This window comes from Pseudorca crassidens, chromosome 5, assembly GCF_039906515.1.
Source record: "Pseudorca crassidens isolate mPseCra1 chromosome 5, mPseCra1.hap1, whole genome shotgun sequence".
In the NCBI taxonomy this organism is placed as follows: Eukaryota; Metazoa; Chordata; class Mammalia; order Artiodactyla; family Delphinidae; genus Pseudorca; species Pseudorca crassidens.
Window position 1 is genome coordinate 117,472,238 of NC_090300.1, and position 17,370 is coordinate 117,489,607.

Below are 17,370 nucleotides of genomic sequence, written 5' to 3' on the forward strand. Positions count from 1 at the left end.
AGAATATGCTTCCTTGAAATTACGTATAGCTAATATGTATTTACATGTTAATTATAGTCATATGGTATTAAGAATTTCCTAAACAACAAGGTCCTACTGTATAGCAAAGGGAACTACATTCAATATCCTGTGATAAACCATACTGAAAAGAAGATAAAGAATGTGTATATATGTATATAAAATAACTGAATCACTTTGCTGTATAGCAGAAATTAATACAACATTGTAAATCAATTATACTTCAGTTAAAAAAAAATTTCCTTTTTCTTTTTTCTACTTGCTAACCAAATTGTTCACACAATGTTTTTGGTTTTCATTTAATTAAATAATATGAAGGAACTTGGCTGGTTTGGAAAAACAAATTTCTAGTCATATAGAATATAATTACTTTACAAGAAATGTAGGTAAGTAAAAATGTTTTGCCTCTTTTATATTGTACCTTTGGAATAAATTCTGTTTAAAGTTATTACCTATAGAGTAAATACTACACATCAGCTTTTTGATATAGTCAGTCTTTCTTTGCATGCTTAGAAAGTAGACTTCACTTATGAAGACCTCTGTCATGTAAAAATTACTGTAGCGATTTTAATGATAGTCACGTGAAACTTTTTTTTAAGATACGAGGAGGAAAGCTCATGATTACTTACACCCGCAAAAGTGATGCTGGCAAATACGTTTGTGTTGGTACCAACATGGTTGGGGAACGTGAGAGTGAAGTAGCAGAGCTAACTGTTTTAGGTAAGTGCAATTTCATCTGATCTGCTCATTGTAAAGCTTATCTCTTATTATTATTTAGTATCTTTATACAAGGGAGAAAGAAATGACCTTTTCTAGAAGGTAAACCAATATTTTGGGGGCTGGAAAAAAGACAGAAGAAATCAGTAAAGCAGCCTGAGATAAAGTAGCCGAGACATAAGAAGACAATTCGGAGGAAACACTACACCTCGGGAGGAGAAGTAGGGAACTCGGTGGAATAATTTTCTAAGTAATATTTTAAATTATAAATCTGCTCTTACGGAACATCTAAAATGGCTTTTAGTTTGTTCATCTGTATTTTTTTTTTTTGAGATGACTTTTTCTAATTTTAGAGAGACCTTCATTTGTGAAGAGACCTAGTAACTTGGCAGTCACTGTGGATGACAGTGCAGAATTTAAATGTGAGGCCCGAGGCGACCCTGTGCCCACAGTACGATGGAGGAAAGATGATGGGGAACTGCCCAAATCCAGGTATGGATCAGAATTTAATGATGGGATTCATCCACTCGGAATTTCTACAGTTCTCATCAGACCACTTTTCACATATAAGCCATTAGAATGGTCTATTCTAGACTCCTTGATCTCCTTGGGCCAGACATAGTAACGGAGATAATTAGAATCAGAAGGTTGCCATGCTTTCTTTGAGCGTGTACAGATAACTGTAAGTTCATGACCCCAGCCTGCCCAGGGAACCCTTGGAAGATGTGACATTCCTTAAACAGTTTTCTCTTTGTCCAACCGGACAACAGTTAATACCAATGTCTTATATGGGAATAGGTAGGGAAGGGAGGTACAGCACTAAAGATGTAACTACAAACCAGTTAAAAAGCAAACTCCCTTTTCCTTAGCTACAACATCACCAGGGAATGGTAGAAGAGGTCAGAGTTTCTTGATATCTGTCAAATCCTTAAATTGGCTAGAAGCAGAGATACACTCGCAGCCTTAGGGAATGAGGTAATGAAATGAAACTTTCAGGCACTGTCTTTAGGCTGTCTTCTCTAGTGTGTCCATTCATTCAGCAGACATACTTTGAACCCCTGCTAGGTTTGGGGGTCACAGCAAGTGTTTAGGTATAGTTTCTGCTGTCAAGGAGCTCACCAAAGGAGTCATGTATGGATAGATACAGAGTAACGTAGCAAACCCTTTTGCTGCATAAAGGTAGACCCATGGGAGCAGAAAATCAGGAGAGAGTTCTCAAAGGAAAGTGACATAGAAGCAATGTCTTGAAAAATATGTATCAATTTGACAAGAAAGAAAGAGGAGAAGAGTATTCCAGGAAAAGAGACATCACAACATAGACACAAATCTAAGACTGTTTTGAGTGGTGGAAATTTAGCATGGCAGCACACAGCGCATGTGGCAAGAAGTTATGGGAAACCAGGCTGGAGATAGTGAGGCCGGATTTACAGGACTTTGTATCGACTAAAGAATTCTGAATCATACGGCATGCACATTGATAAGCCAAGAGGGATAACTATGAACAGAATTGCTTTTTAGAGGAAATAATTTTTTTAGCATTATGGATATCACATTAATGTGGCAAGGGGTTGGGGGGTTGCCGTTGGCTGGGTCACCATTGTTGTTGTCCAGATAAGAGATGTGAATCGCCTGAACTGGGAGATGAGATGGAAATAGGCTAGGGGTCCATCATGGAGAGAAAGTTCTGAGACCCAATTGATGAATTGAATGATTTGTTATATATAGGGAGCTGGTGAAGGAAGATAGGTAGGTTGTGTTAGGAGAAGGAGTTGTTTTATGTGATAGGGTAAGAAAAAAATGTTTTATCTAACGTATTAAATATTAAGTGTCTCTGGAGGTATGATGTCTAATTATTAGTCAGGATTATGAATTTGGAGCTTAAGTGAAATAGGGGCAGCAAATGTTTGTGTGGTCGATCAATATATAAACTAGTGTAGATAGTATAACTCAGGGATATCATATAGAGTAAAAAGAGGACTGAGGTGAAATTTCAAGGGATACCCAACATTTAAAAAAAGGCAAGATGAGGCAAGGCAAGGGAATTCCAGAATAAGACTCTCTGGGTTTAAATATTAACTCTGCCATTAAAATAGCTGAAGACCAAAGCCAAGCTACCTTACCTTCCTATGCCTCAATTTTCTCATCTGCCAAATGGAGATGAGCATAATACTTCATAAGGTGTTATAAGAATTTTAAAAGATAGAACCTACAAAATGCTTGAAGTCTGACATATAATAAAAATGTATTTAATGGTCACTTAAATTTTAGTATGAGTACAGGAGCTTGAGGAAATAAATAAGCGTCAACTTTGCCTAAAAATATTCTGTTAAAAAGTAGTTTTAGGGCTTCCCTGGTGGCGCAGTGGTTGAGAGTCCGCCTGCCGGTGCAGGGGACACGGGTTCGTGCCCCGGTCTGGGAAGGTCCCACATGCCGCGGAGCGGCTGGGCCCGTGAGCCATGGTCACTGAGCCTGCGCGTCCGGAGCCTGTGCTCCGCAACGGGAGAGGCCACGGCATTGGGAGGCCCGTGTACCGCAAAAAAAAAAAAAAAAAAAAGTAGTTTTAATATTTTTGCCCACACGAATATAAAAGAAGTGCTCTTTTCTATGCACACGCTTACTTAGAAGAATGCTGCATTATTTACCTTCTGCTTTAAATTCTCGAGAATGTTGGCTGTGATTTGATACCTAAATACATATTTGTAATGATGGATTCTTTCAAGTAGAAAGTCACTTAACTGTGCTTTCTTTTGTTATGTCACTAGATATGAAATCAGAGATGATCATACCTTGAAAATTCGGAAGGTGATGGCTGGTGACACGGGGTCATATACTTGTGTTGCGGAAAATATGGTTGGAAAAGCTGAAGCCTCTGCTACTCTGACTGTCCAAGGTAAGGTTTGGGGAACATTTTTTGTGGTTGATTTATTATATGAGATACAATGTTGATATTTGGAAATATTACATATTAGAGTAGTCTATATAAAATATAGACTTTAAATAGTGCTGTATATATATACATTATTCCAAACATATTTAAAGGAAATTATTGTTTTGCCTATGGGAGCTCTATAAGTGTCTGTTACAGGAAATTGAACTAAGTTTTCAAAATTATGAGAGCATTTTCTCGGTCAAATAGAGGAGGGGAGTGTGCTTTAATCTCTGGGTCTTCAAACACAGAGCTTTAATTAAATGACAGCTACTGCCGCGAAAACTTGATCTTTCAATGAAAATAAGTCGACCATTCCTTCAGGTCATGCACTTTCAAGGGTCTGTACAGTTCAGAACAAAAAAGTGAAAAGATTCTGTTTCCCACTAGAATGTAAGATGCATCCAAAGAGTAGGGACTTTTGCAGTCTTTTTCTGTGCACACCGTGCCTGTGACTTAACAGACATTCAATAAATATTTGTTGAGTGAATTAATTGCATTTGTACTTTGCTAATTTTGATGAAGATTTATTATTTGGTGTGATGTGAGCCAAAATGGCTGCCATATTCTTTGGCTACAAGTTTTTTGAATGTCAAAGTCACATCTTAAACTGATATGCAGAAATGGTTCTGTCACCTCCTTTGTCTCCATAATTTCATATGTTTTTCATTCTCATTATCCCTTTTCCCCTTTTTCCATGATGTCATACTGATTATTTCTTACTATGTATCATCTGAGAACTTTCTCTCATTTTTTTCCTTTTTAGGGACAAATTGTTTATTGTGGAATTTGAGAGACAGGGACCTTTAAAGAGCATTTTGTTGGTGAAAAAAATTCCTTATTTTGACACGTATATAGAGTAAACAGGGATTTTGGCCATAAACCACTTAGCTTGTTTCTGAATATGACATTAGCAACACCTGCTCTGTCATCTTTTCTGAGCACTGTCTCCTCTAAGGCTATTACGAAGGAAAAGGTGGCTTTTGAAGGAGAGCTTCTACTGTGGGCTTTCTACAAAAGAGCCTTGTGGGCTTTTTACAGTAGAAAAAAGGAATAAAGAATATTTCCTTCCTGTCTCTAAAGCCATTATGTCCCCCTTTGGGGTTTTTAGCTCAACCTCATAAAAACAAAAGAAAAAAATGAAAAGATCAAGAACAAACATTGAATTTCTAAGGCCTAGACTACTTCTCTTTAATCTAAGTTAGACTTGAACTCCACATAAGACTAAAACTGTAAGAAAAGAAAACCCCTTTACATTTAGAGAAAGCATAAATTTAAGAGATGTCAAGTTCAAGTTCAGAAGCCCTCCGGAGGGAGTGAAAGTAGCCCAGGATGAATCCAAGACATGAAAAGGTGTGTCTATCTCCAGGCAATTGTGACAGGGAGGTTGATTGTCTATTATATTAGTCAGAGAGATGATGCTTTTATAAATAATAGCCATTCTGCTGTGTCTACAGTAGACATTGAAATCAAAATAGAGTTTCTTCCAGCAGTTTTATACTCAATTCCAAAGTTAATTCAGCCTTAAGTTTTCCATATGGAATTCTTGCTCCTAAGCCTGGATTTCAGTGAAAACTGGGTACAAATGATCAAATCCAGAAACTACTTAAGGAATTTAGAAGTTCTTATTTCAACTGCATTGGGTTTTCTATAAACTTATGAAAGATCTGTGTATTGTTGAAAAGTTATTATTTTATTCAACTATTAAAATAAAATATGCATATTAACATCACTGTGAAAATACCTTTAACATGCTAGAATAATATACACAGTATGTCAAAGAAAGTAACATGATTCCCAACAGCAAAACTTAACTAAGAAAAAAAACAAAGGAAACTTTTCAAAGGAAACTTGAGAAGTTATGTATTTTTTTCCTTTGAGATTGAATATAGAAAAATATTAGTTACTACAAAGGAAACTAATCAGAAATGAATACATTTGATAGCAGGAAACAATTATTAGAAATTCAGTAGCATAGTTGTTTTTGATTTCTGTATTTCATTTGTGGTTCATTTTTGAGGCACTATTGGAGTCAGTATGGGCTTAAAAATATTCTTCCTTTTCCTCACTCCTCATGCAATAAATATTTAATTTTGAGAATTGATGTTGGACAACAGAACCCTGTGTTCCAGTAGCAGTTTGGGGAAAAAAACTTTCTTAAATAAGGGTGAACGTTTGATTTTCACCCCCAGTACAGATATGATTAGTTCTAACATTTAAAAATTAACCCTCATTTGAGAATTACTTCCTTTTTTTTGATATATATATATTTTTTTGAAATCCTGATTCTGCTGTTTTAGAGACTCTGTCTGTATGTATTTCCTCAAGTATTCCATTCTCAACTCATGATTTCTTTGGTTTTAATACTTGTGTATTTTTCACAGTCCTTAGTATGGTACTGGACATCTAGTAGGCACTTTATGTAATAAATACTTGTTACAATTTGAACTATGCATTTGAACTCCAACCTTCTGCTTGTGTGGTAGAGATATCACAGTACAGTACATCACAGGGGAAATTCAAGCATCTTCTGGTGACTTTGATCCTGAATGCTAGCAATAGGTTACATTGGATCAGATCTGAAGAGATTATCATCTCTGATGGCTGCCTGGTGGTCTGTGTTTGAAAGGAACAGAGTAAAACCTGGGGCTGGACAGAGTTTCCTAAACTTAGATGAAGTTTGTTATCTGATCTTATCTGAACGTGTATATCTAAACTTATCTGAAGCTTGTTAAATATACAGATTATCAAGCATGCCCCTGGAGAACCTGATTTAGTAGATCTGGGTTAGAGAACAGAAATTTGTTTTTATTTTTGTTTTCAAGCAAGTTCATCAGTCTCTGGAATGTGGAGTTACCTGTTGAGCTGACAGAAAGAATAAAGGGCTTTAAAAAATTGCTCTAGGGCTTCCCTGGTGGCGCAGTGGTTGAGAGACCGCCTGCAGATGCAGGGGACGCGGGTTCGCGCCCCGGTCCGGGAGGATCCCACATGCCGCGGAGCGGCTGGGCCCGTGAGCCATGGCCGCTGAGCCTGTGCTCCGCAATGGGAGAGGCCACAACAGTGGGAGGCCCGCGTACCGAAAAAAAAAAAAAAAAATTGCTCTAGGGTTTGGGAATTACCAGGGCTGGATGAAGTGTGTTACAGAGAATTGTGTAGCGAAGAGTATAGACATTGGTGTCAGACAAAATGTAGTTGAATCCTATTTCTGTCATTTACCAACTGTGTGGCCTAGAAAAGGTTATTTAAATTACATGAGTCTCAGTTGCCCATGTGTAAAATGGGTACAGTAATACCAACCTCACAGCATTTTTATAAGGATTAAATTAAATTATATATATATAAAGCTTAACATATTGTCTGTTACAGAATGTTTTATAAATAAGGAGTGTTGTAGTCATATAAGCGTTATTATTAGTGATAGCTTTATCACTTAATTTTAATAATTATTGGTTATTTCATAAGAAATGTAGTAATGTTCAGATAATTCTAGACAGGTAGGTCTTCCTTTGCTATTGTAAATGAGAAACCTGAAGTAGTAATATAATCATGATAATTTATTATGTAACAAGTTATTAAAAGTCTTCTCAAATATAAAGCATTACATTTTTATTAAAAAAAACTTTATTGGCTTTTAAACTAAATGTGTTAAATCTTGTTAGTGCCATCAAAACTAGTGCTAGATTTAATGTTGAGGTTTTGCAAAATAACTAGATAATTTAATGAAAATTACGACCACTTGGGAATAGAAATGATTCAAAAACCGATTACATTTTATGTGCAATGGAGTGTTATCGTTATGAAAAAACGTTCAGCAGAGACTCAGAGACTCTGCAGTAATTTGACCTGTTGAAAAATAATTAATGTCCATTACATGACCAATAAAAAATGGTGAAGTAATGCTGTTTGGAATGATCACAACAGAGAAGTGTTTCTGTTTAACTCCCAATTAACCAGAAAATTCAGTTAACCTGAACTTGATATTCTGTCATTTTTTGGAATAATCAAAACTTTATTACCTATAAATGTAAATGTTGTTACATTTACGCCTGATGTTTGTCTGCCTCATTTTCCCTCCATACTGTAATAATATCTATGCACCTCCTCAAGAATTCTCTTTGTAAACCTAAAATACACAAATTCAGGCATCTTTTAAAAGACATATCATCTCAATTTTGATTGATTACATTGTGATATTTGCATTTTAATGTCTCAATTCGACAAGTATTAGGATTGCTAGCTGTCACAGTAGGAATGAATTATCTTCTGAACTAGTGTTTCATGTTGCATAATGGCCCCATCGTTTAAGGAAAAAGATATATACTGTAGTATTTATAACCATTTTATAGGTTGTGACATACCTATAAAATGTAAAGTCTAAGTTGAACAAAATAGATGCAGTGAGGCACCCTGCCAGATTTTTTAAACAGTGTGCTATAGAAACTGCTAAAATTTATGCCTCTGCTTGGTGCTCCGAGAATGGTTGCAGGTTTGTTTTACATTATTTTACTATCTTAATCTAAACCCATTAGGTCTTTATTAGATGCTTGCCAGGTGGGCCTTGAGGTTCTTCTTGTAATCACATGATAGCCAACATAAATTTTCCTGCTTGCTTTCATTTTTGAACCAATTCATAGTAATTTAAACAGTGGGTACTTTTTTTTTTCCTTTGTTGAAGGTAGCCTTTAAAGAAAAGCATGGTGGATGCAGCCTCAAAACACTTAAAAGAAAAATAAAGGCAGAAAAATAACTTTATCATTCTATTAATAGCAAAACCTTTAAAATTAGTGATTATTTATGATGACAATCATGTCTGTAGCTTTTTAAATAATTCCATTTATGAGGTGTGCTCTTCTGAAAGAAAGATGGAAGATAAAGCCACACAGAGTTTAAACTCCAAATTTCTCCCATTTCCAAGTCTGTCCTCCACCTCTAAGATTTCTTACAATTCTTTGGTTCGGTGATACTCACTGCTTAAACAAGGCAAACTCGATGGCATTATTAATCTTTCCACTCCCTCTGCAACTTCACAGATAAAGCAGCTCTTATTACTGTCACAATTTCATTGACAAAGTAAATTTGCGACTCTCTATCACCAGAGTGATCGTGTTCCCATCGCTATGTCTGTCACAGGAAACCGAACTGAAAACAAACTTCCATGTACCAGCCATTTCCCAAGCAATCTCATTTTATCTGTGCTGACTTGAACCATTAAGAAAATCTAATCCCATTTTTGTCTGTCTTTCTTACAATAGGCACTAAAAGACATTTAGTCCTCCCATTTCCCTTTAGCCCTAAGTGCTGAGCCAGTCAGACACAGGAAACTGGACGTTTAGTTCACACCCCACTGCACTCCTCCACAGGCCTCTCCCAGGGACCAGTTATTCTTTGAAGCTCAAAAAACAGTTGCTTTTCTGCCCTTTCAGCAACAGCTGTGTTAAAAGAAAAGGCAGATGCCAAACATCTCTAAACCAGGTGATGCTCTGTTACCAGACAATTGGGATTTCTGTGAAATCCCAGCTCTTTTCTCATAGGCGCTTATCCGTTTTTCTTCCCTTGATGTGAAATTACTCCATTCTCTCAATTTCATCACCTGGTTTTTGGGGGGTTTTTTTTAGTTCTAAAATATGGTATCATGAATGATGTTGATATCTCCTTAATGTATTCTTGGCATACAATAGGAATGTTCAAATGGATCATCAAAAAGACGTGCATTCTATTCTGTTCTGAAGAACTATTATTTTGTCTGATGCTTCCCATAAGTATTATGCCTACTCTGCAGTGAAGGAACAGAGCACTTCCCCGTTAGGATTGGTTAGCCACTGACAGCCTGTGGAAGGCTGAAACTTGAAGTCTGAGATTGATGTGAGACCAGAGAGACACAAGGCAGAAAAAAAAGACCAGTGCAGTCCTTTGGCTGACTTAACTGCTACTAATGGAATGTTTCCTAGAGCTTCTCTCCTTGCTGCTGGTGAACTGCATGCCAAAGAAAATAAGAAGAAAAAAAAAAAAGAAAAAGGAAAAGAAAAAAAAATGCTGAAATATCTTGGGCACTATAGTTTATAATTGACCCCTAGTTAATATCCCAGTGAACTAGGAATTGATCAATAGTTATGATTTCCAGTAAAACAAGAAGCAACAGTCAGAGGTTTGGCTAAGCTTTTAAGATTCTCCTAACCCAGTGTGTGAGTATTAATTCACAGGAAATAGTAGTGATGCAGTGAAAACAGGAGCAGACGAGCCATAAGAAGCTGAATTCTTCCGTATTCTTCATTTCAGTTGATGGCAATGCAACCTGCAAATACACAGTAGTAAGCAGCTTGGGTGCTGGTGGGGTCATGCTTTACTCTTCCATTTCTCGAATGTCAGTCACCTTAAAATCCTATTTATTTTGCCTTTTAAATATTTCTCAACTCTCAACACCTGTCTTATCTTCTTATCACTGCTTTATTATCTCTTGTGCAGTGAAACTTAACATCTAACCAGTTTCCTTGCCTCCGTCTTGTCCTATAGAATCCATCCTTCATACAACAGGTACATTGACCTAAAATACAAATCAAATTGTATTAGTTCCATTCATGAAACATTGTCATGCTTCCCATCTCTCCAGATAAGGTTCAAAGTACTTAAATGCTGCTCTGCCTGGCTACTTAGCCCCCTCTTGGTACTCCCTTCAGGGTAGTAACACTATATTGTTTACATATTTTTTCATGTAAATATCACCATGGAGCTTCCGTCTGGGCTTTTCTTTTTGTTAGTCCTTTGGTCTAAAATGCTCTGCCCCCACTGACCCATCTTCTACTTGCTAATTACTCCTATCCTTGGATCCAGCTTAGGCAGGCATCTTGCAGGAAGCTTTGCAGGCAGTCCTTACCCCAGTGTCAGGTTAGGTATGCACATTCATGGACCCGTCGCATGCTGTTGCCACCCTTATTGCATTTCAGTATCTGCCCCATTTGACTGTGAGTTCCTTACAGGCACACTTTATGTACTTCACCTTCTTAGTCTCGTTGCTTATTGCAGTCTTAGGAGCATCCTTGGTGCTCATGTAACATTTTCTGTCTGAGCGAGTCAAGGGCTGCCCTGATATATACCAGCTGTGGTATCCTGGGCAAGTCACTTAACTTCTCTGAGTTTTAGTATACTCATCTGTTGAAAAAAATGAATGTACGTGGACTATAAACGTCAAAGATGATAGAAAAGTTTTAAAAAGATAATTAACAAAGTATATTCTCATAAAAGTGGTTTGTGGATTATGAAATGCTTATGCAAAATGATGGTTGTTATGATTATTTTTCTCATCTCTTCTTTCAAAACAACTAAAAACCCATTAGAGTCTCAGTAATGTTTACTTTGACCATAGAGATTTGAAATTTTAGTTGCTGATTAATGTAGAATTTGGTAATTGTTTTGCTTTTCTGCAATTATAATTTTCTGTGATTCCTTGATATTGAGATCTGTCAAAATCAGCCCTCAGGGGCTTCCCTGGTGGCGCAGTGGTTGAGAGTCCACCTGCCAATGCAGGGTACACGGGTTCGTGCCCCGGTCCGGAAAGATCCCACATGCCGCGGAGTAGCTGGGCCCGTGAGCCATGGCCGCTGAGCCTGCGCGTCCGGAACCTGTGCTCCGCAGCAGGAGAGGCCACAACAGTGAGAGGCCACAACAGTGAGAGGCCGGCGTACAGAAAAAAAAAAAAAAAAAATCAGTCCTCAATATTTTTTTTTTGCTGCTGCTTTAGGAAATGTTCTGTAGGGTAGAACTAACAGTCTTTTCTGACAGACACACATGGATTCAAAAACTGAATGTACAAGATGTTAAATCTCTGATTCTCAGTTTTCTCCTCCGTAAAGGAGAGTAAATATGTCTCCCTCATAGGATTTTGTGGAGATTAAATGAGCTAATAAATATGAAATGCTTAGCACATTGTGTGAAGCATTTAAATGCTCAGCAAAAGGAGAAGCAATAAAGATGATATGAAGAAGGCAGAAGAAGAGAAGGAGTCATTTCAGTCATGTGTCTTTATATGTGTATATATCAGGACTTTATGTAGCTTTAGTGCTCTTAGCTGCTGTATAAAAAGATTAAAGTCTGGGCTTCCCTGGTGGCGCAGTGGTTGAGAGTCCGCCTGCCGATGCAGGGGACATGGGTTCGTGCCCCGGTCCGGGAAGATCCCACATGCTGCGGAGCGGCTGGACCCGTGAGCCGTGGCCGCTGGGCCTGTGCGTCCGGAGCCTGTGCTCCACGGCGGGGGAGGCCACGGCAGTGAGAGGCCCGCGTACCGCAAAAAAAAAAAAAAAAAAAAAAAAAAGATTAAAGTCTGAGTCATGTATGCATCTCCCATTATACTTTATATAGACACACAATAAATGCTTTTCAATAAACAATGACTATCAAGATTTCTGTAATTGTGGTTTAAAAAAATGTCAATTTTTATTCTAATTGCTTCAAGAAACAGAAAAAAATTAGGTATAACACAAAAAAATCTACATTAGGTAAAAATACTTTTTTGTCTTTATTAATTGTGTGTATTTGATATGCATTTGAGACCAAAATAGTTTTTTTATTAAACAGATCCATAATTAACATGATTCCCTTTGATCTTTAAACATAATTATTATCCCCCCTTACATGTTCAATGCTGCTAAATTTCCTGATAAAATGAATAATATTGAATCCCTTCACTGCACCTTCCATAAATATAATCCATATATTGGACCAGTTGAAACTAGAGATAAATATAATGTGGATAGATGGTCCCCAGTAATAACTTCCATATAATTTAAAACTTTAATAGTCTTGAAAATGAATCAGAAGGCATAGTCCATTAAAAGAAATGTGCATTTGTGCCTTGAACATTTTCTAAGATGTGAAATAGCAACTTTGAAGTTTACCAAACCACATGTTAATTTCACACAATGCAACATGTCATGTGCATGGCTTTTTTTTTTTTTATGGACCACTATATAATTATTTCAGAATGTAAAATTAAAATTTAAGTGAAAATTAAACAATGTAGCTTACTGTAGATTTTATTGCCAGTAGTGAGGGATAAACTTTAATAAACTTGCATTCAAAAACAAACTCTGGGGGAAAGAAAGCCTGTTTTGTAAATTTGTAGTTCCCATAAACAGGCTTCACCAGGCTAAAGCTTTCTATCAGCATATGAGATCTGATAGAGGGTAAGAGTCATCTGACTTTTTAGAGCTGGTATAATATCTAGACAGAAAAGAAGTAATGAGAGAAAAAACTGGACGCTTCAGTTCTGAATTTCCTTTCTTTGATGTAGACTTCATTTAAATCATTTGTTGGAACAGTGTGCTTAAATTGCTGATTTCAGAAAAGCTGGCAGTATAATAGTACATTGTTTCTGACCAATAACGTGGTTATTTGAGTCAAAGCCAAAACTAATAGTGTCAGATGGCCCTTTTGCAGGTTCAAGTCAGGTTTACTATAATCCAAGATTTTAGTTAAGAACTGTGAATTCACTATTATGAAATGGTAAATAAAGTGTTTCAGATTAAAAAAAAAGGACTGTGAGTTCAACGTTTTGATGAAACACATATTCCAAGGCCCCCAAAGCTTTACTGGATGACTTTAAGAACCTTGATATGTGTGTGACCATGTCTGCCACACTCTGACAAGATATGGCAGACTGATTCTTTGGAGAATGATTCTTCATCACACATGGCAGCAATCCACAAAGGCCCAGTAAAGTCAGTCGTACTAGAGTAAACAGTGCTTCAGGGATTGGGATACACACACACACACACACACACACACACACACACACAGTGTCATATATAAATTTACCACCTCCTATATGTATGTATTGCTACACTCAATGTTGAACTCAAGAGTCTTACTCAGAATGCCTCCCTTATAGGATTTGTTGTGGATTTTGTGTTTTTGTTGTTGTTGTTGCTTGTTTTGTAGTTAAAATAATGATTTTAAAAATTTAACTGAAGATTTGAGGAGCTAATGAGAATTAAAAAAAAGATTAGTTATTATAGAAAGAAAACCCAAAAGACAATGTGTGATTGAAGAGTTTTAAAGAGTCAGTATTGCCAGCTGAGCTCTTTGTGAACAGGCTGAAAGTCAAGTGCTATCATTCAAGAGGTTTAATGAAGCCCCACTACAGAATTTAACAAGAGAATGATTTGTGAGAATGGCTTCCTCTCCTAACTGTTCTGATCCAGTGGCATAAATAGGATGCCGGGCTCCACTCCTGCTGGGGTTTTTTTTATGCTATTTGATTTGATTGAGACCCAGCAGCATTATGGCCTATGATTCTTTTCCTTTTTTTTTTTTTTTTTTTTTGTAGAAAGGATAAAGTAAAGAACTTCTTGTGTTCTTATAGCCTTTCAGAAATAGTCATTTTAACCCTAATGACTGTTGAAGATGTGACATTCTCTTAGATTTCTTTCACTTACTCATGAAGGTTTTGGGTTGCTTTTAGTTATTTCAAACAAACTGATAAAATCTTAAAAATTAATCAAAAGAAAAAGCAATTCTCCACCTAGCCTTCCTACAGAGAACTTGAAACACTCTCTTAATGTTTTTTGCCAAGCAAGTATTTGAGGAAATAAGTAGAGCAGTCAGGTACAAGAAATAATTGATACATAAGATGATTCTGTGACAAATAATGACACAATACCACACTAGTAAATAGCACATCATGGGTCTTCCGTTATGTTCTGAGCTTTACTGTGATTTATTCATCTACATAACAGTGGATAAGTTTCTCTCGTTGCTCAGTTACATAGATGTATAACTTAGCAACTGTCTTTAGCAACCTACATTATGAACTAATGACATCATCCTGGAAATATGTAACTGAGTTGTGTGAATCTACACAATCTGCATTATGCAGCCTGAGAATGAAATTTGAATGAAATAAATTAGATTTTTGCTCTAGTCATTAATGGGTAGCTCATTCTAAAACATTAGATTCATTACTGACAATCTCACATAACTTTAAGAATTGGAATTATTTTGTGATATTGTGTATAATTCAATGTAAAAGAATTAATTCTAAGTTAATTTACATTGATGTATCCTATTTTGTCCAGAATTATTAAGACATAAAGTGATTGAGGTAAGTCATTGTTTAAGAGAGAATAATCATAAAGAGAATAATTTTAGACTAATTGACATCAAGGGCACCCTTTTCTTATGATGAACCCTGGGTGAATTAACTATGCAAGATAATTGAAAAATGGTCTTTTTATGCATCCATATGTATCAAATTTTATTATTTGCTTGCTATCGTTTTAAATATTTTATAGGTATACACAGAATTGAAAATTACACTGAACAGTATTCATCCTTATAGATTCACAAATCATTTCAGTATATTCCAAACATTAGGGTCATCATTAGAATAGTTATACCAGCAGCAGCTGGTGTCCTTTGAGCCTTATTTCAATAATTTCAAAATATACTATGCTTTTTATTTCATTTTTTAAAAGATTCTGTATAAATTGGAAGTTACTACCTTTTAATATCATACCCAAAGTTTGCAAAACTGATTAAAATACCACGAGCACTTTAATTTGCTTTTAAACTGTTATTCTTGATAAATAACGTGCCAGTATAAACACACCTGTAGAAAATACTAAAATAAGTATAAGACAAAATGTAGCTGAGTAATTGCTTTATAACAGAATTATGAGAGTAGGAAAATCCATAAATGGTTGTTAAGGTTAGCTTTAGCTGTAGGACATTTATTTTGTGTGGTCAGTGTTATTAGGAGAAAATTTACAGCATTACACAACTAAAACTGATAGAAATGACCATTTTACAAAGGTGCTTTTAAAAAGTTAACATTGTGTATGGTAAAATAGTCATTTCAAACAGTGTTCTTTTTAGGTCATTAGTAAAGAGATGAGGTGTGCTCTTGTGTTTTTCCTTAGGTTTTTTAATTCCCCCCAAGTGTACTAAATGACTAAATATAATTGATGATCAGTAATATTGGCCTGACTTAGGCTTCTTGGAAATAATGGTAAATTACATAATTCCTGTGCTGGATTGTTGAGATTATGAATGTTAGACATGGATGGGGGCTCTGTTTTACTGATGAAAAAACTGAGGTCAGAGATGACTTTATAATGTATAGCAAACTGTGAACATATACATTTGATACTTGACTGCATGAATTTAACATTTATGGTAGTTGTCCTAAAAGGTTGCATCATATCATCTTTCAGGGATGGAAATTGGCTGTTTGGACATTGTTGTTTTTTTTTTTAAATGAGAAAATAAAATATAGCATGAGTCATTTCCTTCCCTAAAACCTTTTTATATGTTTGAAACATGCCCATATGTGAAGCAGATTATGTACCCATGGTAATTTAATATATTAATACATATTGTGCATTTAAACAATATCTTTTTTGTTAAGGTATAATTGACATATAACATTATATTCGTTTCAGGTGTACAGTATAATGATTCTATATTTATATATACTGCAAAGTGACCAGTGCAGTAAGTCAAGTTAATATCCATCACCATATACATAGTTAGAAAATTTGTTCTTGTGGTGAGAACTTCTAAGATTTACTCTCTTAGCCACTTTCAAGAATGCAGTAGAGTATTACTAACTATATTCCCTATGCTGTACATTAGATCCTCATGACTTACTTATTTTATAACTTGAAATATGTAACTTTGACCCCCTTCATCCATTCCATCTACTCCTCACCCTCACCTTAGGCAATCACTAACCTGTTCTCTGTCTCTATGGACTTATTTTTTTTATTTTTTGTTTTAAATTCCACATGTAAGTGAGATCATTTGGTATTTTTCTTTCTCTGTCTGACTTACTTCACTTAGCATAATACCCTCCATGTCCATCCATGTTGTCTCAAATGAGAGGATTTCCTTCTTTTTATGGCTGAATAATATTCCATGGCGTGTGTGTGTGTGTGTGTGTGTGTGTGTGTGTGTGTGTGTGTGTATTCATTTAGTTAGTTAGTTTACATTTCTTTATCCATTCATCCAGTGATGGGCATTTCGATTTTTTCTATATCTTGGCTATTGTAAATAATGCTGCAGTGAACATGGGGTATGTATATATTTTTGAATTAGTGTTTTTGTTTTCTTTGGATGCATACCCTAGAGTGGAATTGATAGATCATATGGTAGTTCTATTTTTAATTTTTTGAGGCACCTCCATATTGTTTTCCACAGTGGCTGCACTCATTTACATTCTCACCAACAGTGCGCAAGGGTTCGCTTTTCTCAACATCCTTGCCAACATTCTCATTTCTTGTCTTTTTAATAATTATCCATTTTAAGAGGTGTGAGGTGATTTTGTGGTTTTCATTTGCATTTCGCTCATGGTTAGTGACGTTGAGCATCTTTTCATGTGCCTATTGGCCATCTATATATCTTCTTTGGAAAAATGTCTATTCAGAGTCTCTACCCATTTTTCTAATCAGATTATTTGATATTTTGCTATTGAGTTGAATGAGTTTTTAATATATTTTGGATATTAACCCCTTATCAGAAATATAATTTGCAATTATTTTCTCCCATTCAGTAGGTTGCCTTTTCATTTTGTTGATGATTTACTTTGTAAATAATTTCTTATTGAAAGTTATTTCGCTTAGGTCATGGAGCCAAAAGATTTCAGAACCAAATTTACATTAGAATAAGATTTAACACTTTTTAAGAATTTTCAAACAAACAAGTCATGCAAGGTAGTAAAA

General features: G+C 35.8%; 1 protein-coding gene across 6 annotated transcripts in view; it reads left to right on the forward strand.

The window, feature by feature from the left end:
• Nucleotides 1-17,370, forward strand: part of ROBO1 (roundabout guidance receptor 1) — a 404,318-nt gene that overhangs the window by 289,222 nt on the left and 97,726 nt on the right. For all 6 annotated transcript variants that reach the window (XM_067739205.1, XM_067739201.1, XM_067739202.1 and 3 more), the window contains exons 4-6: nucleotides 618-738; nucleotides 1,089-1,227; nucleotides 3,498-3,625. In XM_067739205.1, the coding sequence (XP_067595306.1) occupies nucleotides 618-738; nucleotides 1,089-1,227; nucleotides 3,498-3,625 (388 nt within the window). The remainder of the gene's footprint in view (nucleotides 1-617; nucleotides 739-1,088; nucleotides 1,228-3,497; nucleotides 3,626-17,370) is intronic.